We start from the raw sequence: 24,732 nt of genomic DNA, 5'->3' as shown, positions 1-24,732 counted from the left end.
GATACTGAGATGAAGAGATGGGAGGGAGGGAGGGAGGGAGGGAGGGAGGGAGGGAGGGAGGGAGGGAGGGAGGGAGGGAGGGAGGGAGGGAGGGAGGGGTGCTCTCCTCTTTATAGCACACAGTGGGGGTTTTGTCTGTGCCCTAATACTCTTTCCTCATTTCCCCTCCTCCTCCTCCTCCTCTCCTCCCTCCATCCGTCCATCTACTCATCCCTGGGAGGCATGGGGCGTTGAGGAAAAGAAGGGAACGCAAGGAGAGGAGAGAGAGAGAGCATACATACTAAAGTTCCACTTATCTTCCCTGGGACCCCATGTCTCTCAATCACCTAGAGCGGACTGACGAGATAGGACTCCACTCTCTATCTACCCATTTCACCCCCCTATACATATATCTTTCTCTCTCACTCTCTCTCCCTCCCCCGCTCCCCCTCTCTCTTGTATACATCTAGTAATGGGAAGGTAACACAGAAGCAGAATTCCCAATATTGAGTGAATTTAGCACCTTTGACAGCGCTTCACACTCTTTATTGCTTTGCTGACCCTCCTGGCATGTCCTGTGTGTGTGTGTGTGTGTGTGTGTGTGTGTGTGTGTGTGTGTGTGTGTGTGTGTGTGTGTGTGTGTGTGTGTGTGTGTGTGTGTGTGTGTGTGTGTGTGTGTGTGTGTGTGTGTGTGTGTGTGTGTGTGTGTGTGTGTGTGTGTGTTCAGGGGGCTGATTGAAAGGCAGTATGTCGGAGTGAGAGCACACACATGCTCCGTGCTTGTCTACATCTCACACACACACACACACACACACACACACACACACACACACACACACACACACACACACACACACACACACACACACACACACACACACACATACACGTACAATGTTTGTGTATATCGTTTTAGGTGATGGGGGTTGATAGGATAATCACAGGGCAGAGATTAGGGAACACACATTACAGACTAATACAAGTATAGACAGATTGTCATAGGCAGGCTGTGTGGTGTCATAGGCAGGCTGTGCAGTGTCATAGGCAGGCTGTGCAGTGTCATAGGCAGGCTGTGAAGTGTCATAGGCAGGCTGTGAAGTGTCATAGGCAGGCTGTGCAGCTGTGCAGGCTGTGCAGGCTGTGCAGCCTGCCTATGACACTCCACAACCTGCCTATGACACTCCACAGCCTCCTGTCAGTGTGTCAGCTAGTGATGTAGTGTGTTAAATTGATGGGTGATCCGTTGAAAGGGTAGTCTGTGGGGAGATGTAGACAGGATTGAGAGGTTAGTCTGTGGGGATATGTAGACAGGATTGAGAGGTTAGTCTGTGGGGAGATGTAGACAGGATTGAGAGGTTAGTCTGTGTGGAGATGTAGACAGGATTGAGAGGTTAGTCTGAGGGGAGATGTAGACAGGATTGAGAGGTTAGTCTGAGGGGAGATGTAGACAGGATTGAGAGGTTAGTCTGTGGGGAGATGTAGACAGGATTGAGAGGTTAGTCTGTGTGGAGATGTAGACAGGATTGAGAGGTTAGTCTGTGGGGATATGTAGACAGGATTGAGAGGTTAGTCTGTGGGGAGATGTAGACAGGATTGAGAGGTTAGTCTGTGTGGAGATGTAGACAGGATTGAGAGGTTAGTCTGAGGGGAGATGTAGACAGGATTGAGAGGTTAGTCTGAGGGGAGATGTAGACAGGATTGAGAGGTTAGTCTGTGGGGAGATGTAGACAGGATTGAGAGGTTAGTCTGTGTGGAGATGTAGACAGGATTGAGAGGTTAGTCTGAGGGGAGATGTAGACAGGATTGAGAGGTTAGTCTGAGGGGAGATGTAGACAGGATTGAGAGGTTAGTCTGAGGGGAGATGTAGACAGGATTGAGAGGTTAGTCTGTGGGGAGATGTAGACAGGATTGAGAGGTTAGTCTGAGGGGAGATGTAGACAGGATTGAGAGGGTAGTCTGTGGGGAGATGTAGACAGGATTGAGAGGGTAGTCTGTGGGGAGATGTAGACAGGATTGAGAGGTTAGTCTGAGGGGAGATGTAGACAGGATTGAGAGGTTAGTCTGTGGGGAGATGTAGGCAGGATTGAGAGGTTAGTCTGTGGGGAGATGTAGACAGGATTGAGAGGTTAGTCTGAGGGGAGATGTAGACAGGATTGAGAGGTTAGTCTGTGGGGAGATGTAGACAGGATTGAGAGGTTAGTCTGAGGGGAGATGTAGACAGGATTGAGAGGTTAGTCTGTGGGGAGATGTAGACAGGATTGAGAGGTTAGTCTGTGGGGAGATGTAGACAGGATTGAGAGGTTAGTCTGAGGGGAGATGTAGACAGGATTGAGAGGTTAGTCTGAGGGGAGATGTAGACAGGATTGAGAGGTTAGTCTGTGGGGAGATGTAGACAGGATTGAGAGGTTAGTCTGAGGGGAGATGTAGACAGGATTGAGAGGTTAGTCTGTGGGGAGATGTAGACAGGATTGAGAGGTTAGTCTGAGGGGAGATGTAGACAGGATTGAGAGGTTAGTCTGTGGGGAGATGTAGACAGGATTGAGAGGTTAGTCTGTGGGGAGATGTAGACAGGATTGAGAGGTTAGTCTGTGGGGAGATGTAGACAGGATTGAGAGGTTAGTCTGTGGGGAGATGTAGACAGGATTGAGAGGTTAGTCTGTGTGGAGATGTAGACAGGATTGAGAGGTTAGTCTGAGGGGAGATGTAGACAGGATTGAGAGGTTAGTCTGTGTGGAGATGTAGACAGGATTGAGAGGTTAGTCTGAGGGGAGATGTAGACAGGATTGAGAGGTTAGTCTGAGGGGAGATGTAGACAGGATTGAGAGGTTAGTCTGAGGGGAGATGTAGACAGGATTGAGAGGTTAGTCTGAGGGGAGATGTAGACAGGATTGAGAGGTTAGTCTGAGGGGAGATGTAGACAGGATTGAGAGGTTAGTCTGAGGGGAGATGTAGACAGGATTGCTTGTTGATGGTTCAATGATGGAGAGAGAAACTCGTGTTTTATTCAGAGGGAGACTCTCTCTCTCACACTTTTTTGCATACTGCCTAGATAATAACCAGTGGTTGGGATCTGCACATTTCTCTTCTTCTCTCTCTCTCTCTTTCCATCCCTCAATCCTGCATTCATAGCACAATGTGTAATAAAATGGAGTAAAGTTCTGTGAAGGGTTCCGTATTCACCCCCTCCTTTTCTCTCTTCCTCCACAGGAAGTCATTCTAAAGAGAGCGGCAGACTTGGTAGAAGCGCTGTACGGGATGCCACACAACAACCAGGTGAGACACACACACACACACACACACACACACACACACACACACACACACACACACACACACACACACACACACACACACACACACACACACACACACACACACACACACACACAAAATGTTCGCACACATGCAGAAACACAGATCCCCATCCTTCATGCTGACAGTGGGAGGAGTGTAGGTGGGGAAGGGGAAGTGAGGAGGAGGACAGAAAACATTTGAAGAATCTATTAACCAAGTTCTGCCTCTCCTCTCAGTATCTTTTAATTTATGTATTTTTATTTAACCTTTATTTAACTAGGCAAGTCAATTAAGAACAAGTTCTTACTTACAATGACGGCCTACCAAGAGTCAAAAGAGAGACAACAATGCAGTATGACAGCACCACGTGACAACACAGCATGGTAGCAACACAACATGACAACAACACAGTATGACAGCACCACGTGACAACACAGCATGGTAGCAACACAACATGACAACAACACAGTAGCAACACAGCATGGTAGCAACACAACATGACAACAACACAGTAGCAACACAGCATGGTAGCAACACAACATGACAACAACACAGTAGCAACACAGCATGGTAGCAACACAACATGACAACAACACAGTAGCAACACAACATGACAACAACACAGTAGCAACACAGCATGGTAGCAACGCAACATGACACCAACACAGTAGCAACACAACATGACAACAACACAGTATGACAGCACCACGTGACAACACAGCATGGTAGCAACACAACATGACAACAACACAGTAGCAACACAGCATGGTAGCAACACAACATGACAACAACACAGTAGCAACACAGCATGGTAGCAACACAACATGACAACAACACAGTAGAAACACAACATGACACCAACACAGTAGCAACACAGCATGGTAGCAACACAACATGACAACAACACAGTAGCAACACAACATGACAACAACACAGTGTGACAGCACCATGTGACAACACAGCATGGTAGCAACACAACATGACAACAACACAGTAGCAACACAGCATGGTAGCAACACAACATGACAACAACACAGTAGCAACACAACATGACAACAACACAGTAGCAACACAGCATGGTAGCAACACAACATGACACCAACACAGTAGCAACACAGCATGGTAGCAACACAACATGACAACAACACAGTAGCAACACAACATGACAACAACACAGTGTGACAGCACCACGTGACAACACAGCATGGTAGCAACACAACATGACAACAACACAGTAGCAACACAACATGACAACAACACAGTATGACAGCACCACGTGACAACACAGCATGGTAGCAACACAACATGACACCAACACAGTAGCAACACAGCATGGTAGCAACACAACATGACAACAACACAGTAGCAACACAACATGACAACAACACAGTATGACAGCACCACGTGACAACACAGCATGGTAGCAACACAACATGACAACAACACAGTAGCAACACAACATGGCAGCAGCACAACATGACAACAACACAGTAGCAACACAACATGACAACAACACAGTAGCAACACAACATGGTAGTGGCTCAAACATGGTACAAACATTGTTAGACACAGACAACAGCACAAAGGGCAACAAGGTAGAGACAACAAACATCACGAGAAGCAGCCACAACTGTCAGTAAGAGTGTCCATGATTGAGTCTGAATGAAGAGATTGAGATAAAACGGTCCAGTTTGAATGTTTTTTGCAACTCGTTCCAGTCGCTTGCTGCAGCGAACTGAAAAGAGGAGCGACCCAGGGATGTGCTTTGGGGACCTTTAACAGAGTGTGACTGGCAGACCAGGTGTTGTATGTTGAGGATGAGGGCTGCAGTAGATATCTCAGATAGGGAGACGTGAGGCCTAAGAGGGTTTTATAAATGAGCATCAACCAGTGGGTCTTGCAGATGACGAGTTTACAGAGGAGTATAGAGTGCAGTGATCTGTCCTATAAGGAGCTTTGGTAGCAAATCTGATGGCCGACTGGTAAAGAACATCTAGCGGCTCGAGAGCACCATTACCTACCGATCTCTGATCTAGCATGGGTAGAATGGTCATCTGAATCAGGGTTAGTTTGGCAGCTGGGGTGAAAGAAAAGCGATTACGATAGAGGAAACGAAGTCTAGATTTAACCTTAGACTGCGGCTTGGATATGTGCTGAGAGAAGGACAGCGTACCGTCTAGCCATGTTCAGAACTAGGTCAGGGGGCAAAGAAAGTTTGTTGGATACAACAAACAAAAAAAGCATTTAACACAAAATCTGGGGAGGGGCCAGCTGAGTATAAGACTGTATCATCTGCAAATAAATGGATGAGAGAGCTTCCTACCGCCTGAGCTATGTTGTGGTGGGGCGGGGGGGGGTTCAGAACTAGGGATCGAACCCGGGTCTGTAGTGATGCCTCTAGCACTGTGATGCAGTGCCTTAGACCGCTGCGCCACTCAGGAGACCACATTCTATTCTTTTCTATTCCGGTTCCGACATGTCTCTCTCAGGAGATGATTCTGAAGCGAGCAGCAGACATGGCAGAGGCGTTGTACACAACGTTGCCACGCAGCCACAACCAGCTGACTGGGATGGGCAGCGGCTCCGTCCACGCCGGCATGATGGCCGTCAACTCCTTCCCCGGGTCAGAGGTCACACAGATAGCCAATCAGGGTGAGCCAAAACACAGGAACCAGGAATTTACATGGTTTTTGTGTAGTGTATGAAAACGACTTATCTGTTTTATTTTTCCTCACAATTATCTTTTTCTCTGTCTCTCTCTTGATTTCTCTTTATTTATCTCTCTGTCTCTCCTCTCTCTTTACCCCCAATCCCATCTCCTCTCTCTCTCCTCTCTCTTTTCCCCCAATCCCACCTCCTCTCTCTCTTCTCTTTTCCCCCAATCCCACCTCCTCTCTCTCTCCTCTCCTTCTCTCTGTATCACTCTCTCCCCCCTCCTCTCCCGCTCTCTCTCCCTCTCTGTCTCTCCTCTCCCTTCCCCCCGAACCCCACCTTCTATCTGTATCACTCTCTCCCCCCTCCTCTCCCGCTCTCTCTCCTCCCCTCTCTCCCTCTCTCCCCTGACGCCCCATGTCTCTCCTTTCCTTCTCTACCTCTAGGTTACAGTAGGAGTAGCAGCAGTGCATCTCCTCATGGTTATGTCCCCAGCACCACTCCACAGCAGACCAGCTACAGCTCTGTTTCCACTAGCATGAACGGCTACACTAACTCTGGCATGACCACTCTAGGAACCTCACCCAACTTCCTCAACGGGTCAGCCACCAACTCACCCTACGCTAGTGAGTACCACACTACACTGTCCACACTACACACTAAAACCTCCACACTATGTACCCTATACCATTGAGTGCCACAATAAAAACCCTCCACACTATATCCTACGCCAGTGAGTAACACACTAAACCCTCCACATTATACCCTGTGCCCTACATCCCATGCTCTACAGTAAATGCCTATACTGTACCTCTCGAAATATATAACAATGGATTTAAGAAAGATAGATTGCCAAAAGAGGGAGAGAGAGAGGTATAGAACAGTGAAAAGTACAATGAAAAAGAAAGGGGCAGTGAAAGACCATCGGTTTCTTTAAGACCACCCTTTATCGGTGTGTTAGAACAGACTGTCTAAAATGTCTGTTCTCATTCTCTTTCCTCCTCCCCCAGCTGTCTATAATGGCTGTTCTCATTCTCTTTCCTGCTCCCCCAGCTGTCTATAATGGCTGTTCTCATTCTCTCTCCTCCTCCCCCAGCTGTCTATAATGGCAGTTCTCATTCTCTCTCCTCCTCCCCCAGCTGTCTATAATGGCTGTTCTCATTCTCTCTCCTCCTCCCCCAGCTGTCTATAATGGCTGTTCTCATTCTCTCTCCTCCTCCCCCCTACATTAAAGAGCTTAATTAAATCAATAAACTAATTGCAGGAGAAGCAATTCAATTCCAGCTCTTTGATTCTCTTGGATGTTAACACGGATTTGAACATGCTCAAACGGCCCAGCGATGACAGCAGACACTTTCAATCAAACACACACAGAGAGACACGCATGCATGCAGGCACTCACACACACACACACACACACACACACACACACACACACACTACACAGACACTTTTGATCAATACCTTCCTGCTGGCCGGCTTAGTACTTCCAATTGTCATTAATTGATTTGTTAGATCCCCTTAAATGGATTATGTCTGCGTCCCAAAAGGTGACTAATTCCCTACATACTACACTACTTTTGTTCAGAGCCCTATGTGCCTTGGTCAAAACGAGTGCACTATATAGGCTGTCATTTGGGACGGGACTTATGACTTTACGTGCTTGTGGTGGGGGTTTGTCAGAACGGGCAGAGCTATAAAATGTAACTGAACATATTTTGTGTTTTGGGAACCTATCTCTTGTAATGTATCCACAATGTTCCCACAACCTAATTAAATGATCTGGGAACCTTTAAAGAACTCAAAGGCTTCTCTGTCAACATTCTTGCAACATCAAAGGAATGTTTTGTGCACCCTGATACAAACATTATCTGACTGTCAGCACAACTGGACAGTTGTAGTGTTTTGAAAACGTATATCTTGTCATATCCCCACAACGTTCCCACAACCTGAAGAAACATTCTGGGAACCTTTAAAGAACAAAATAAATGTGTTCTAAGAATATTCTTACAACTTCAGGTTAATGTTTTATACAAAAATGATATAATCATCACTGTGACTGGACAGTTTTTGTGTTATGAGAATATTTACCACAACCTAGCTAATGTTCTAGGTACTTTCATAGAATAAATGTTAGTTTACTGGGAAAACATTACTGCTACATTGTGTTATTACATTACCTTGAAACCTAATGACAACTTTTGGGGAATGTTCTGTGGTGGTTGTTACAGATGTTGTGCACAAGGATATTTAATTTAAAACATTTTATTTTTAAATAAAATTGTTATCATACTAATTGTTAGATAAAGCCCTAACTAATGGGAATCTTAACTAATGTTCTGGGAATGTTCCCAGTTTGCTGGGTTGTCTGTAAGATCAAGAACAGCTGAACTGAGTCCTGTTGTCTGTAAGATCTATAACAGCTGAACTGAGTCCTGTTATCCCTCCTGTTTTCATCTGTTGACCAGTCCCCTTCTGTTCCTCTCGCCTCCCCCTCCTCTGTTCTCGTCCCTCCCTCTAACCCTGTCTCCACTTTCCTCATTTTTTTCCTGCCCTCTCCCACACTCCCCCCCATCCCCCAGTTGTTCCCTCCAGTCCCACCATGGCCTCCACCACCAATCTTCCATCCAACTGCAGTAGTTCTTCAGGCATCTTCTCCTTCTCTCCGGCCAACATGGTGTCTGCTGCGGTCAAACAGAAGAGCGCCTTCGCCCCTGTAGTACGGCCGCAGACCTCCCCTCCACTCACCTGCACCAGCGCTATTGCTAACGGACTGCAAGGTGAGCTAGCATGTTGGCTGCTTAACTTGTTGGCTGCTTAGCTTGTTGGCTGCTTAGCTTGTTGGCTGTTTAGCTTGTTGGCTGCTTAGCTTGTTGGCTAGTTATCATGTTAGCGAGGCAGTAATTAGTCTATGGTCTGTTGATGAGTTAGCTAGAGTCAATCCAGCTCTATACCTCTCTCCATACCCCCATCCCCTTTTCTAATAATGTTGATGTTTTCTTTACCCTCCTGTCCCACTTTCCCCTATTCTACTTCTTCCATCTTGACCCCCCCCCCCCCCCCCCCCCGTATTTCTATTTCTGTCTCCCTCTCTTCCTCCACTCCAGTAGATCAGTCTTTTGTGGACTCTAGCAAGTACTCCTCCTCCAGCTCTCTTCAGGGTCTGGCCTTCTCCTGAAGTATGTTAGCTCTCTCTGTCTCTCTCTCTCACTCCATTTAATCACCCATCCCTCTTTCTCTTCTCCTCCCTCTCATGGTCTTCTGTAGATTATATGCTTCACTCCATCCATCATTCCAACTCCACAGGGTTTTCTCTCCTTGTCCACAGGATTTCCATTCCTCTTTATCTGTCTTCCTCTAGTCTAGTTGTTTCTCATATGATCAGAGGGACCAAGTGGGGTGTTGCGGCTAATACTAAGCTAGCTGAAAATAGTGTAATAGTTTTTCCCTATCTATCTACTGCTTTAGTCTGCCGTAAGGTCTATCTACTGCTTTAGTCTGCCGTAAGGTCTATCTACTGCTTTAGACTGCCGTAAGGTCTATCTACTGCTTTAGTCTGCCATAAGGTCTATCTACTGCTTTAGACTGCCGTAAGGTCTATCTACTGCTTTAGACTGCCGTAAGGTCTATCTACTGCTTTAGTCTGCCTTAAGGTCTATCTACTGCTTTAGACTGCCGTAAGGTCTATCTACTGCTTTAGACTGCCTTAAGGTCTATCTACTGCTTTAGTCTGCCGTAAGGTCTATCTACTGCTTTAGACTGCCTTAAGGTCTATCTACTGCGTTAGTCTGCCGTAAGGTCTATCTACTGCGTTAGTCTGCCGTAAGGTCTATCTACTGCTTTAGTCTGCCGTAAGGTCTATCTACTGCTTTAGTCTGCCGTAAGGTCTATCTACTGCTTTAGTCTGCCGTAAGGTCTATCTACTGCTTTAGACTGCCGTAAGGTCTATCTACTGCTTTAGACTGCCGTAAGGTCTATCTACTGCTTTAGTCTGCCGTAAGGTCTATCTACTGCTTTAGACTGCCGTAAGGTCTATCTACTGCTTTAATCTGCCGTAAGGTCTATCTACTGCTTTAGTCTGCCGTAAGGTCTATCTACTGCTTTAGACTGCCGTAAAGTCTATCTACTGCTTTAGACTGCCTTAAGGTCTATCGACTGCTTTAGTCTGCCGTAAGGTCTATCTACTGCTTTAGACTGCCGTAAGGTCTATCTACTGCGTTAGTCTGCCGTAAGGTCTATCTACTGCTTTAGTCTGCCGTAAGGTCTATCTACTGCTTTAGTCTGCCGTAAGGTCTATCTACTGCTTTAGTCTGCCGTAAGGTCTATCTACTGCTTTAGTCTGCCGTAAGGTCTATCTACTGCTTTAGACTGCCGTAAGGTCTATCTACTGCTTTAGTCTGCCGTAAGGTCTATCTACTGCTTTAGACTGCCGTAAGGTCTATCTACTGCTTTAGTCTGCCGTAAGGTCTATCTACTGCTTTAGACTGCCGTAAGGTCTATCTACTGCTTTAGTCTGCCGTAAGGTCTATCTACTGCTTTAGACTGCCGTAAGGTCTATCTACTGCTTTAGTCTGCCGTAAGGTCTATCTACTGCTTTAGTCTGCCGTAAGGTCTATCTACTGCTTTAGTCTGCCATAAGGTATATCTACTGCTTTAGACTGCGTAAGGTCTATCTACTGCTTTAGACTGCCGTAAGGTCTATCTACTGCTTTAGACTGCCGTAAGGTCTATCTACTGCTTTAGACTGCCGTAAGGTCTATCTACTGCTTTAGTCTGCCGTAAGGTCTATCTACTGCTTTAGTCTGCCGTAAGGTCTATCGACTGCTTTAGACTGCCGTAAGGTCTATCTACTGCTTTAGACTGCCGTAAGGTCTATCTACTGCTTTAGACTGCCGTAAGGTCTATCTACTGCTTTAGTCTGCCGTAAGGTCTATCTACTGCTTTAGTCTGCCGTAAGGTATATCTACTGCTTTAGACTGCCGTAAGGTCTATCTACTGCTTTAGTCTGCCGTAAGGTCTATCTACTGCTTTAGTCTGCCGTAAGGTCTATCTACTGCTTTAGTCTGCCGTAAGGTCTATCTACTGCTTTAGTCTGCCGTAAGGTCTATCGACTGCTTTAGACTGCCGTAAGGTCTATCTACTGCTTTAGACTGCCGTAAGGTCTATCTACTGCTTTAGACTGCCGTAAGGTCTATCTACTGCTTTAGTCTGCCGTAAGGTCTATCTACTGCTTTAGTCTGCCGTAAGGTCTATCTACTGCTTTAGTCTGCCGTAAGGTCTATCTACTGCTTTAGACTGCCGTAAAGTCTATCTACTGCTTTAGACTGCCTTAAGGTCTATCGACTGCTTTAGTCTGCCGTAAGGTCTATCTACTGCTTTAGACTGCCGTAAGGTCTATCTACTGCGTTAGTCTGCCGTAAGGTCTATCTACTGCTTTAGTCTGCCGTAAGGTCTATCTACTGCTTTAGTCTGCCGTAAGGTCTATCTACTGCTTTAGTCTGCCGTAAGGTCTATCTACTGCTTTAGTCTGCCGTAAGGTCTATCTACTGCTTTAGACTGCCGTAAGGTCTATCTACTGCTTTAGTCTGCCGTAAGGTCTATCTACTGCTTTAGACTGCCGTAAGGTCTATCTACTGCTTTAGTCTGCCGTAAGGTCTATCTACTGCTTTAGACTGCCGTAAGGTCTATCTACTGCTTTAGTCTGCCGTAAGGTCTATCTACTGCTTTAGACTGCCGTAAGGTCTATCTACTGCTTTAGTCTGCCGTAAGGTCTATCTACTGCTTTAGTCTGCCGTAAGGTCTATCTACTGCTTTAGTCTGCCATAAGGTATATCTACTGCTTTAGACTGCGTAAGGTCTATCTACTGCTTTAGACTGCCGTAAGGTCTATCTACTGCTTTAGACTGCCGTAAGGTCTATCTACTGCTTTAGACTGCCGTAAGGTCTATCTACTGCTTTAGTCTGCCGTAAGGTCTATCTACTGCTTTAGTCTGCCGTAAGGTCTATCGACTGCTTTAGACTGCCGTAAGGTCTATCTACTGCTTTAGACTGCCGTAAGGTCTATCTACTGCTTTAGACTGCCGTAAGGTCTATCTACTGCTTTAGTCTGCCGTAAGGTCTATCTACTGCTTTAGTCTGCCGTAAGGTATATCTACTGCTTTAGACTGCCGTAAGGTCTATCTACTGCTTTAGTCTGCCGTAAGGTCTATCTACTGCTTTAGTCTGCCGTAAGGTCTATCTACTGCTTTAGTCTGCCGTAAGGTCTATCTACTGCTTTAGTCTGCCGTAAGGTCTATCGACTGCTTTAGACTGCCGTAAGGTCTATCTACTGCTTTAGACTGCCGTAAGGTCTATCTACTGCTTTAGACTGCCGTAAGGTCTATCTACTGCTTTAGTCTGCCGTAAGGTCTATCTACTGCTTTAGTCTGCCGTAAGGTCTATCTACTGCTTTAGACTGCCGTAAGGTCTATCTACTGCTTTAGTCTGCCGTAAGGTCTATCTACTGCTTTAGTCTGCCGTAAGGTCTATCTACTGCTTTAGTCTGCCGTAAGGTCTATCTACTGCTTTAGACTGCCGTAAGGTCTATCTACTGCTTTAGTCTGCCGTAAGGTCTATCTACTGCTGTAGTCTGCCGTAAGGTCTATCTACTGCTGTAGTCTGCCGTAAGGTCTATCTACTGCTTTAGTCTGCCGTAAGGTCTATCTACTGCTTTAGTCTGCCGTAAGGTCTATCTACTGCTTTAGTCTGCCGTAAGGTCTATCTACTGCTTTAGTCTGCCGTAAGGTCTATCTACTGCTTTAGTCTGCCGTAAGGTCTATCTACTGCTTTAGTCTGCCGTAAGGTCTATCTACTGCTTTAGTCTGCCGTAAGGTCCGTACAAGTTGATAGAGGTGCTGAACTACCGACAGTGAGATGATGGATATGACTACTACTCTTCTTCTCTTCTCTTCCCCTTCCTCCCTTCCTCTCTTCCTCTCCCTTTCTCCTCCCTCCCTTCCTCTATTCCTCTCCCTCTCTCTCTCTCTGTCTCTCTGTCTCTCCCTCCCTCTATTCCTCTCTTCCTCACCCTCTCTCTCTCTCTTCCTTTCTCTTCCTGTCTCTCTTCTCTCCTTCTCTTCCTCTCTCACTCCCTTCCTGTCTTCCTCACCCTCTTTTCCTCCCTCTCTCCCTCTCTTCCTCTCTCCCTCTCTCCGCTTTTTCTCTCTCTTCCCCTCTCCCTCTCTTCCTCTCTCTGCTCTTTCTCTCTACATGTTGATGACAGCTGACCACAGTGACCTGGCCATCGGTCTGCTGCTCAGACACACACACACACACACACACACACACACACACACACACACACACACACACACACACACACACACACACACACACACACACACACACAGCTCCGTCATTAATCCCACTGAGCTGGAGACAGGACATAAGCTTAGAATGAGTGGGACAGGAATCAATACAGGGTCAAAATGTTGTATAACATATTCCCTCTGTGGTGGTCTCAGTGTGTGTAGGGGGGGGGGGGGGGGGGATAAAGGTAGTGTGTGAGAGGGGGCATTAAGAAGCATTAAGGAAGTTAGGGGGAGAGGTTGATTAGAAGAAAACAGTTTTGTCTCTTCACTGTCTATAATACCAGTCACATCCATACCACAGTCCCATGACTCCAATCTAAACCTATTCTCACTTCAATACCACAGTCATATGACTCCAATCTAAACCTATTCTCACATCCATACCACAGTCACATGACTCTAATCTAAACCTATTCTCACATCCATACCACAGTCATATGACTCCAATCTAAACCTATTCTCACATCCATACCACAGTCCCATGACTCCAATCTAAACCTATTCTCACATCCATACCACAGTCATATGACTCCAATCTAAACCTATTCTCACATCCATACCACAGTCACATGACTCTAATCTAAACCTATTCTCACATCCATACCACAGTCACATGACTCCAATCTAAACCTATTCTCACATCCATACCACAGTCACATGACTCTAATCTAAACCTATTCTCACATCCATACCACAGTCATATGACTCCAATCTAAACCTATTCTCACATCCATACCACAGTCACATGACTCCAATCTAAACCTATTCTCACATCCATACCACAGTCACATGACTCCAATCTAAATATATTCACACATCAAAAACAACTTCCATTAACCATGAGCCTATTCATTTTCACTATCTCCTGTCTCCACTAGAGTGTTGAGATGATGCTGTGTTTGCCAATGTTGTCTTCATGTTGGCAGCACCCCCCCCCCCCCCCCCCCCCCCCCCAGGTCTGAACAGTCTTACAGCTAATTTCATGTAATCATTTTATGACGTGTTCATATCCAATCTGGCAAGGTGGGGGCGACTATAGAGATCCTGTAGAATTACTAGAGGGGCTATGTCATAAATTCTCAATATTCCAGGATGGGGTGAAAATGGCAGCCATCTTGGTTAGGGAGAAATCCAAACCAGTCTAATTGGAATGAATGGCAGTAGAGGCATAATCCTGATTTTACTTTGCAGGAAAATAAAAATAAGGCTTGTGATATATCAGAAATTGTGTAATATAATTATTGACAAGCTAAAATATTGTCATATATTTATAAATACAGTTTATACAGGTTTTATACATATTTCCTTATAAATTGTCACTAAAATATATGTAAACAGAGCCCGTGCAGGGGTGTGTGGTATGCCAGTGAACACAATCGAAGCGTTACAGTTAACAGGCCTTAAATGGCACCCTATTCTCTACATAGTGCACTACTTGGCCATGGTCAAAACTAGTGCACTACATAGGGAGTTGGGGGCCATGGGACGCAGCCTTGGAAGAGCTGGTTAGACCACAGAATAGCATGAAGAGATTCTGAAAACACAATGAGCTGTTTCAACTGCAGCCTGTGTGTTCCAAGTTGGCTGAGACACAGAGAGATGTTATGGTTTTGAAGGGGTGAGCAAGGGCGAGAGAGAGCAAGTTCTTTGTACACCAGATGCTGCAACACATTTGCTGTTATGTGACTGTTCTGATGAAACACAGACTGACCTCCCTGTTTCTCTCTCTTTCTTTATTTTTGTCATTCTCTCTCTCTCTCCCTCTCTCTCTACCTCTCTCTCGCTCTCTCTCTCTCTCTCTCTCTCTCTCCCTCTCTCTCTCTCTCTCTCTCTCTCTCTACCTCTCTCTCTCCCTCTCTCTCTCCCTCTCTCTCTACCTCTCTCTCTCCCTCTCTCCCTCTCTCCCTCTCTACCTCTCTCTACCTCTCTCTCCCTCTCTACCTCTCTTTCTACCTCTCTCGCTACCTCTCTCTCTACCTCTCTCTACCTCTCTCTCTACCTCTCTCTACCTCTCTCTCTACCTCTCTCTCTACCTTCTCTCTCTACCTCTCTCTCTCTCGCTCTCTCTCTCTCCCTCTCTACCTCTCTCTACCTCTCTCTCTCCCTCTCTACCTCTCTTTCTACCTCTCTCTCTACCTCTCTCTCTCTACCTCTCTCTCTCTCTCTCCCTATACCTCTCTGTCTCGCTCCCCTTCCTCTCTTCCCACAAACAGTGATTCCCGGGATGATTGTTCCATCCATAAAGATCTGTGAACGTTGAGGATTTGGGAATGTTGACAGGAAGAGAACATGTCTGATGTGTCTCTGTGTCACATTCCTACCCTCTGGACCTGAATAGAACACTGAACTCAAAATGGAAGCCTTGTTAAACTCAGGCCTTTATAGAAGGAATCTCATTGGAAGGAAGAAAGATGAAGAAGAGGACGAAAATAACATTTTTTAATTAATTCCCTTTCCGGTGAATTTGTGAACCTTCTCAGACACAACTTGGAGTCAAATAATAAAGTTATTTAAATTGAATTGAACTGAATTGAACAGAATTGTATTTAATGGAATTGACAAAAGACTGTAAGATGCCTCATGACCCTGTCCACACCCCAATTGAGTGATAATATGTATGACCTCATGACCCTGTCCACACCCCAATTGAGTGATAATATGTATGACCTCATGACCCTGTCCACACCACAGTTCAGTGACAATATGACTGACCTCATGACAAAAGCATTTATTTATGTTTTCTGTGTATTTATTGGTATAATGTTTAAGTTTGATCTATTGTATGCCTTCTTACAGACTGTAACACATACAAACAACACTGAAGCTGATTGGCTATACGGGTTTGTGTAAGTAGATAGCTCCAACATGACTGGATAGAAGTTAACAGGGGTTGTAAACAAAGTTGTCTCGTATCAGTTTACATTTAGTAACTGTAAACAATGTATATCCTCAAAAACACGGTTAAACTTAGAATTTCCATATGATGGCTGATCAGTCCTTGCATCCATAGCCCTGTCTATGATCAGTCCTTGCATCCATAGCCCTGTCTATGATCACGCCTTGCATCCATAGCCCTGTCTATGATCAGTCATTGCATCCATAGCCCTGTCTATGATCAGTCCTTGCATCCATAGCCCTGTCTATGATCAGTCCTTGCATCCATAGCCCTGTCTATGATCAATCCTTGCATCCATAGCCCTGTCTATGATCAGTCATTGCATCCATAGCCCTGTCTATGATCAGTCCTTGCATCCATAGCCCTGTCTATGATCAGTCCTTGCATCCATAGTGTAACGACAGTCTAGTTCTTCCTCCTCCTCGGACGAGGAGAGGAGAGAAGGATCGGAGGACCAAAATGCAGCGGGTTGTGAATACATAATGAATTTATTTAAAGATGAAGACGAACACGAAAAACACTTGGAAAATTACAAAACAAAAAACCGACGTAGACAGACCTGAACATGGAACTTACATAAATACACGAAGAACTCACGAACAGGAACAGACTACATCAAACGAACAAACAAACCGAAACAGTCCCGTGTGGTGCACATACACAGACACGGAAGACAATCACCCACAAACAAACAGTGTGAACAGCCAACCTTTATATGGTTCTCAATCAGAGGAAACGTCAAACACCTGTCCCTGATTGAGAACCATATAAGGCTAATTACAAGTGACCTAAACATAGAAACACAAAACATAGAATGCCCACCCCAACTCACGCCCTGACCAACTAAACACATACAAAAATAACAGAAAACAGGTCAGGAACGTGACATAACCCCCCCCTCAAGGTGCGAACTCCGGACGCACCACCAAAAGTCTAGGGGAGGGTCTGGGTGGGCATCTGTCCACGGTGGCGGCTCAGGCTCTGGGCGTGGTCCCCATCCCACCTTAGTCAAACCCCGCTTTTGTAGCCTCCTCCAAATGGCCACCCTCCAAATTAACCCCACTGGATTAAGGGGCAGCACCGGACTAAGGGGCAATACCAGAATGAGGGGCAACACCGGAATGAGGGGCAACACCGGATTGAGGGACGGCAGCTCCGGACTGAGGGACGGCAGCTCCGGACTGAGGGACGGCAGCTCCGGACTGAATGGCGGATCCTGGCTGGCTGGCTCTGGCGGATCCTGGCTGGCTGGCTCTGACGGATCCTGGCTGGCTGGCTCTGACGGATCCTGGCTGGCTGGCTCTGGCGAATCCTGGCTGGCTGGCTCTGGCGAATCCTGGCTGGCTGGCTCTGGCGAATCCTGGCTGGCTGGCTCTGGCGGATCCTGGCTGGTTGGCTCTGGCGGATCCTGGCTGGCTGGCTCTGGCGGATCCTGGCTGGCTGGCTCTGGCGGATCCTGGCTGGCTGGCTCTGACGGATCCTGGCTGGCTGGCTCTGGCGGATCCCGGCTGGATGACGGCTCAATGCTGGATGACGGCTCTGGCTGGTCATGGCTGGATGACGGCTCTGGCTGGTCATGGCTGGATGACGGCTCTGGCTGGTCATGGCTCGCTGACGGCTCTGGCTGGTCATGGCTCGCTGACGGCTCTGGCTGGTCATGGCTCGCTGACGGCTCTGGCTGGTCATGGCTCGCTGACGGCTCTGGCTGATCCTGTCTGACGGAAGGCTCTGGCTGATCCTGTCTGGCGGAAGGCTCTGGCTGATCCTGTCTGGCGGAAGGCTCTGGCTGATCCTGTCTGGCGGAAGGCTCTGGCTGATCCTGTCTGGCGGAAGGCTTTGGCTGCTCCTGTCTGGCGGAAGGCTCTAGCGGCTCCTGTCTGGCTGAAGGCTCTAGCGGCTCCTGTCTGGCGGAAGGCTCTAGCGGCTCCTGTCTGGCGGACGGCTCTGTAGGCTCATGGCAGACGGGCGGCTTTGAAGGCTCAGTACCGACGGGCGGCTTTGAAGGCTCAATACAGACGGGCAGTTCATGCGGCGCTTGGCAGACGGACAGTTCAGACGGCGTTGGGCAGACGGGCAGTTCAGGCGCCGTTGGGCAGACGGGCAGTTCAGGCGCCGCTGGGCAGACGGCAGACTCTGGCCGGCTGAGACGCACTGTAGGCCTGGTGCGTGGTACCGGAACTGGAGGTACCGGGCTAAAGACACGCACCATCAGGCTAGTGCGGGGAACAACAACAGGGCACACTGGACTCTCAAGGCGTACTATAGGCCTGGTGCGTGGTACCGGCACTGGTGGTACCGGGCTGAGGGCACGCACATCAGGGCGAGTACGGGGAGAAGGAACAGTGCGTACAGGGCTCTGGAGACACACAGGAGGCTTGGTGCGTGGTGCCGGGACTGGAGGCACTGGGCTGGAGACACGCACCACAGGGAGAGTGCGCGGTAGAGGAACAGGGCTCTGGAGACGCACTGGAAGCCTGGTGCGTGGTGTAGGCACTGGTGGTACTGGCCTGGAGCGAGGAGGTGGCGCCGGAAATACCGGACCGTGCAGGCGTACTGGCTCCCTTGAGCACTGAGCCTGCCCAACCTTACCTGGTTGTATGCTCCCCGTCGCCCAACCAGTGCGGGGAGGTGGAATAACCCGCACCGGGCTATGTAGGCGAACCGGGGACACCATGCGTAAGGCTGGTGCCATGTAAGCCGGCCCGAGGAGACGCACTGGTGGCCAGATGTGTTGGGCCGGCTTCATGACATCCGGCTCAACGCTCAATCTAGCCCGGCCGATACGTGGAGCTGGAATGTACCGAACCGGGCTATGCACACGTACAGGAGACACCATGCGCTCTACAGCGTAACACGGTGTCTGCCCGTACTCTCGCTCTCCACGGTAAGTACAGGGAGTGGGCGCAGGTCTCCTACCTGACTTCGCCACTCTCCCTTTAAGCCCCCCCCCAAGAAATTTTTGGGGTTTACTCACAGGCTTCCTACCGCGTCGTCGTGCTGCCTCCATTCGCCGGTATCCCTCCTCGCACTGCGCCAGAGAATCCCAGGCGGGCTCCGGCACTCGCCCTGGGTCGATCGCCCACCTGTCGATCTCCTCCCACGTAGTGTAGCCCAGATCCTTCTCCTGCTTCCGAGCTAGCTCCTCGTAACGCCGCCTCTCTGCTTTCGCTGCCTCCAGCTCAGCTTTGGGGCGGCGATATTCTCCTGGTTGAGCCCAGGGTCCCTTTCCGTCCAATATTTCCTCCCATGTCCACGAGTCCTGGTTTCGCTGTTGCGCTCTCCCACGCCGCTTGGTCCTAGGTTGGTGGGTGATTCTGTAACGACAGTCTAGTTCTTCCTCCTCCTCGGACGAGGAGAGGAGAGAAGGATCGGAGGACCAAAATGCAGCGGGTTGTGAATACATAATGAATTTATTTAAAGATGAAGACGAACACGAAAAACACTTGGAAAATTACAAAACAAAAAACCGACGTAGACAGACCTGAACATGGAACTTACATAAATACACGAAGAACTCACGAACAGGAACAGACTACATCAAACGAACGAACAAACCGAAACAGTCCTGTGTGGTGCACATACACAGACACGGAAGACAATCACCCACAAACAAACAGTGTGAACAGCCAACCTTTATATGGATCTCAATCAGAGGAAACGTCAAACACCTGTCCCTGATTGAGAACCATATAAGGCTAATTACAAGTGACCTAAACATAGAAACACAAAACATAGAATGCCCACCCCAACTCACGCCCTGACCAACTAAACACATACAAAAATAACAGAAAACAGGTCAGGAACGTGACACATAGCCCTGTCTATGATCAGTCCTTGCATCCATAGCCCTGTCTATGATCAGTCCTTGCATCCATAGCCCTGTCTATGATCAGTCCTTGCATCCATAGCCCTGTCTATGATCAGTCCTTGCATCCATAGCCCTGTCTATGATCAGTCCTTGCATCCATAGCCCTGTCTATGATCAGTCCTTGCATCCATAGCCCTGTCTATGATCAGTCCTTGCATCCATAGCCCTGTCTATACATTTGAGAGTAGTTACACATCTCCATCTCTCAGCTTTTTACTGAAACAGTGGTGGCGACAATAGTTTGTTATTGATTCAACTGCGGAATGCCCCTTTAAAGGTTTAAAACAGACTGAGCTGAAAGATAACTTCTACAATGTTGATGAATATTTTTGCTGCTTACTTATCAAAGAAATGCAATCAGAGATGTGCGATTCCCTTTTCATTTCAATCAGAAAACACATTTTATAAAATATCTGATTAGAAGTACTATTTATGTAATATATTTGTGTGTATAAATATCAAAATGATGGGTTCATGATTGGATTTATTTTGCTTTGTTTTACCAAAGTTCTACTTTAAATATAATATAAACATGAATATGTCTAAAGGCAGCTGTCGACACAGATGGTCGTTTCACTGTCAAGCTCTCATCTACTGTATACTTAGCAAGAAGCACGGATTTGGAGACAAAAGGGGGACTTCTTTTAAATAATGTATTTATCTTTTGTATGTGTACGTTTTGCATTGCTTCTTGACCCTAATTCTAGTTTGTTCTGTGTTAGTTTATAAGTGTCAAAGTGCCACAGAGTTATGTTTTGTCACCCACTATGTAAATGTGATCTCATATTTTATTTTTATTTTATTTTGTACCTAGTTTATTTTGTGCTGTGTTGTCTAGCCAAGCTTCCATGTGTTATTTCCCATCCAAAAATGTTGCAATTTCTTTAATTATTTGTGGGTTAATAAAAGTTTAGTTTTTCCTGATTTGAAAATGTTTTACATTGTATGTCCAAAAGCAGCATCTTATTCTGATATCAGTTAGTTTGGATCTCCACCAACTGTCCTTTTTTATCTAAACATCAATCCATGCTGAATTTACCACTTTACAGTATTCACACAGTCAGACACTTTATTCACACAGTCAGACACTTTATTCACACAGTCAGGCACTTTATTCACACAGTCAGGCACTTTATTCACACAGTCAGACACTTTATTCACACAGTCAGACACTTTATTCACACAGTCAGACACTTTATTCACACAGTCAGACACTTTATTCACACAGTCAGACACTTTATTCACACAGTCAGACACTTTATTCACACAGTCAGACACTTTATTCACACAGTCAGACACTTTATTCACCATAGTCAGACACTTTATTCACACAGTCAGACACTTTATTCACACAGTCAGACACTTTATTCACACAGTCAGACACTTCATTCACACAGTCAGACACTTTATTCACACAGTCAGACACTTTATTCACACAGGCAGACACTTTATTCACACAGTCAGACACTTTATTCACACAGTCAGACACTTTATTCACACAGTCAGACACTTTATTCACCATAGTCAGACACTTTATTCACACAGTCAGACACTTTATTCACACAGTCAGACACTTTATTCACACAGTCAGACACTTTATTCACACAGTCAGACACTTTATTCACACAGTCAGACACTTTATTCACACAGTCAGACACTTTATTCACACAGTCAGACACTTTATTCACACAGTCAGACACTTTATTCACCATAGTCAGACACTTTATTCACACAGTCAGACACTTTATTCACACAGTCAGACACTTTATTCACACAGTCAGACACTTCATTCACACAGTCAGACACTTTATTCACACAGTCAGACACTTTATTCACACAGGCAGACACTTTATTCACACAGTCAGACACTTTATTCACACAGTCAGACACTTTATTCACACAGTCAGACACTTTATTCACCATAGTCAGACACTTTATTCACACAGTCAGACACTTTATTCACACAGTCAGACACTTTATTCACACAGTCAGACACTTTATTCACACAGTCAGACACTTTATTCACACAGTCAGACACTTTATTCACACAGTCAGACACTTTATTCACCATAGTCAGACACTTTATTCAAACAGTCAGACACTTTATTCACACAGTCAGACACTTTATTCACACAGTCAGACACTTTATTCACAGTCAGACACTTTATTCACACAGTCAGACACTTTATTCACACAGTCAGACACTTTATTAACCATAGTCAGACACTTTATTCACACAGTCAGACACTTTATTCACACAGTCAGACACTTTATTCACACAGTCAGACACTTTATTCACACAGTCAGACACTTTATTCACACAGTCAGACACTTTATTCACACAGTCAGACACTTTATTCACACAGTCAGACACTTTATTCACACGGTCAGACACTTTATTCACACAGTCAGACACTTCATTCACACAGTCAGACACTTTATTCACACAGTCAGACACTTTATTCACACAGGCAGACACTTTATTCACACAGTCAGACACTTTATTCACACAGTCAGACACTTTATTCACACAGTCAGACACTTTATTCACACAGGCAGACACTTTATTCACACAGTCAGACACTTTATTCACACAGTCAGACACTTTATTCACACAGTCAGACACTTTATTCACAGTCAGACACTTTATTCACACAGTCAGACACTTTATTCACACAGTCAGACACTTTATTCACACAGTCAGACACTTTATTCACCATAGTCAGACACTTTATTCACACAGTCAGACACTTTATTCACACAGTCAGACACTTCATTCACACAGTCAGACACTTCATTCACACAGTCAGACACTTCATTCACACAGTCAGCCACTTTATTCACACAGTCAGACACTTTATTCACACAGTCAGACACTTTATTCACACAGTCAGACACTTTATTCACACAGTCAGACACTTTATTCACACAGTCAGACACTTTATTCACACAGTCAGACACTTTATTCACACAGTCAGACACTTCATTCACACAGTCAGACACTTTATTCACACAGTCAGACACTTTATTCACACAGGCAGACACTTTATTCACACAGTCAGACACTTTATTCACACAGTCAGACACTTTATTCACACAGTCAGACACTTTATTCACACAGGCAGACACTTTATTCACACAGGCAGACACTTTATTCACACAGTCAGACACTTTATTCACACAGTCAGACACTTTATTCACAGTCAGACACTTTATTCACAGTCAGACACTTTATTCACACAGTCAGACACTTTATTCACACAGTCAGACACTTTATTCACACAGTCAGACACTTTATTCACCATAGTCAGACACTTTATTCACACAGTCAGACACTTTATTCACACAGTCAGACACTTCATTCACACAGTCAGACACTTCATTCACACAGTCAGACACTTCATTCACACAGTCAGCCACTTTATTCACACAGTCAGACACTTTATTCACACAGTCAGACACTTTATTCACACAGTCAGACACTTTATTCACACAGTCAGACACTTTATTCACACAGTCAGACACTTCATTCACACAGTCAGACACTTTATTCACACAGTCAGACACTTTATTCACACAGTCAGACACTTTATTCACACAGTCAGACACTTTATTCACACAGTCAGACACTTCATTCACACAGTCAGACACTTTATTCACACAGTCAGACACTTTATTCACCATAGTCAGACACTTTATTCACACAGTCAGACACTTTATTCACACAGTCAGACACTTCATTCACACAGTCAGACACTTCATTCACACAGTCAGACACTTCATTCACACAGTCAGCCACTTTATTCACACAGTCAGACACTTTATTCACACAGTCAGACACTTTATTCACACAGTCAGACACTTTATTCACACAGTCAGACACTTTATTCACACAGTCAGACACTTCATTCACACAGTCAGACACTTTATTCACACAGTCAGACACTTTATTCACACAGTCAGACACTTTATTCACACAGTCAGACACTTTATTCACACAGTCAGACACTTCATTCACACGGTCAGACACTTCATTCACACAGTCAGACACTTCATTCACACAGTCAGACACTTTATTCACACAGTCAGACACTTTATTCACACAGTCAGACACTTTATTCACACAGTCAGACACTTTATTCACACAGTCAGACACTTTATTCACACAGTCAGACACTTTATTCACACAGTCAGACACTTCATTCACACAGTCAGACACTTTATTCACACAGTCAGACACTTTATTCACACAGTCAGACACTTTATTCACACAGTCAGACACTTTATTCACACAGTCAGACACTTTATTCACACAGTCAGACACTTTATTCACCATAGTCAGCTGTTTCCTCCTTTCCCTCTACACCTCTTTTCCCTCTCCCTCGCATCCCTTTTCTCCATCTCTCTTCTTCTCTTTGTTTTTTCCTCTCTTCTTCTCTCTTTCTTATTCTCTTCCTGTATTTTCCTCTTCTCCACTCTTCTTCTCTCCCTGTCTTTTCCTCTACCATTTCTTCTCTTCCTGTCTTTTACTCTACCTCTTCTCTCTTCTTCTCTCCCTGCCTTTTCCTCTACCTCTTCTTCTCTCCCCGTCTTTTCCTCTACCTCTTCTCCTCTTCATCTTCTCTCCCTGACTTTTCCTCTCCCTCTTCTCCTCTCTTTCTTTTTCTCTCCCTGTCTTTTCCTCTTCTCCTCTC

General features: G+C 45.9%; 1 protein-coding gene across 1 annotated transcript in view; it reads left to right on the top strand.

Annotated features, from left to right (window-relative positions):
- LOC120041199 (transcription factor COE1-A-like) overlaps positions 1-9,103 on the top strand; it is a 56,369-nt gene extending 47,266 nt beyond the window's left edge. Inside the window, exons 8-12 of the mRNA XM_038986131.1 lie at positions 3,187-3,252; positions 5,763-5,925; positions 6,372-6,551; positions 8,508-8,705; positions 9,036-9,103. Of these exons, the coding sequence (XP_038842059.1) occupies positions 3,187-3,252; positions 5,763-5,925; positions 6,372-6,551; positions 8,508-8,705; positions 9,036-9,103 (675 nt within the window). The remainder of the gene's footprint in view (positions 1-3,186; positions 3,253-5,762; positions 5,926-6,371; positions 6,552-8,507; positions 8,706-9,035) is intronic.
- The last annotated feature ends 15,629 nt before the right edge of the window (positions 9,104-24,732 follow it).

The sequence above is a fragment of the Salvelinus namaycush genome, unplaced genomic scaffold, assembly GCF_016432855.1.
Source record: "Salvelinus namaycush isolate Seneca unplaced genomic scaffold, SaNama_1.0 Scaffold414, whole genome shotgun sequence".
In the NCBI taxonomy this organism is placed as follows: domain Eukaryota; kingdom Metazoa; phylum Chordata; class Actinopteri; order Salmoniformes; family Salmonidae; genus Salvelinus; species Salvelinus namaycush.
This window is presented reverse-complemented; position numbering and strand designations above follow the sequence as displayed.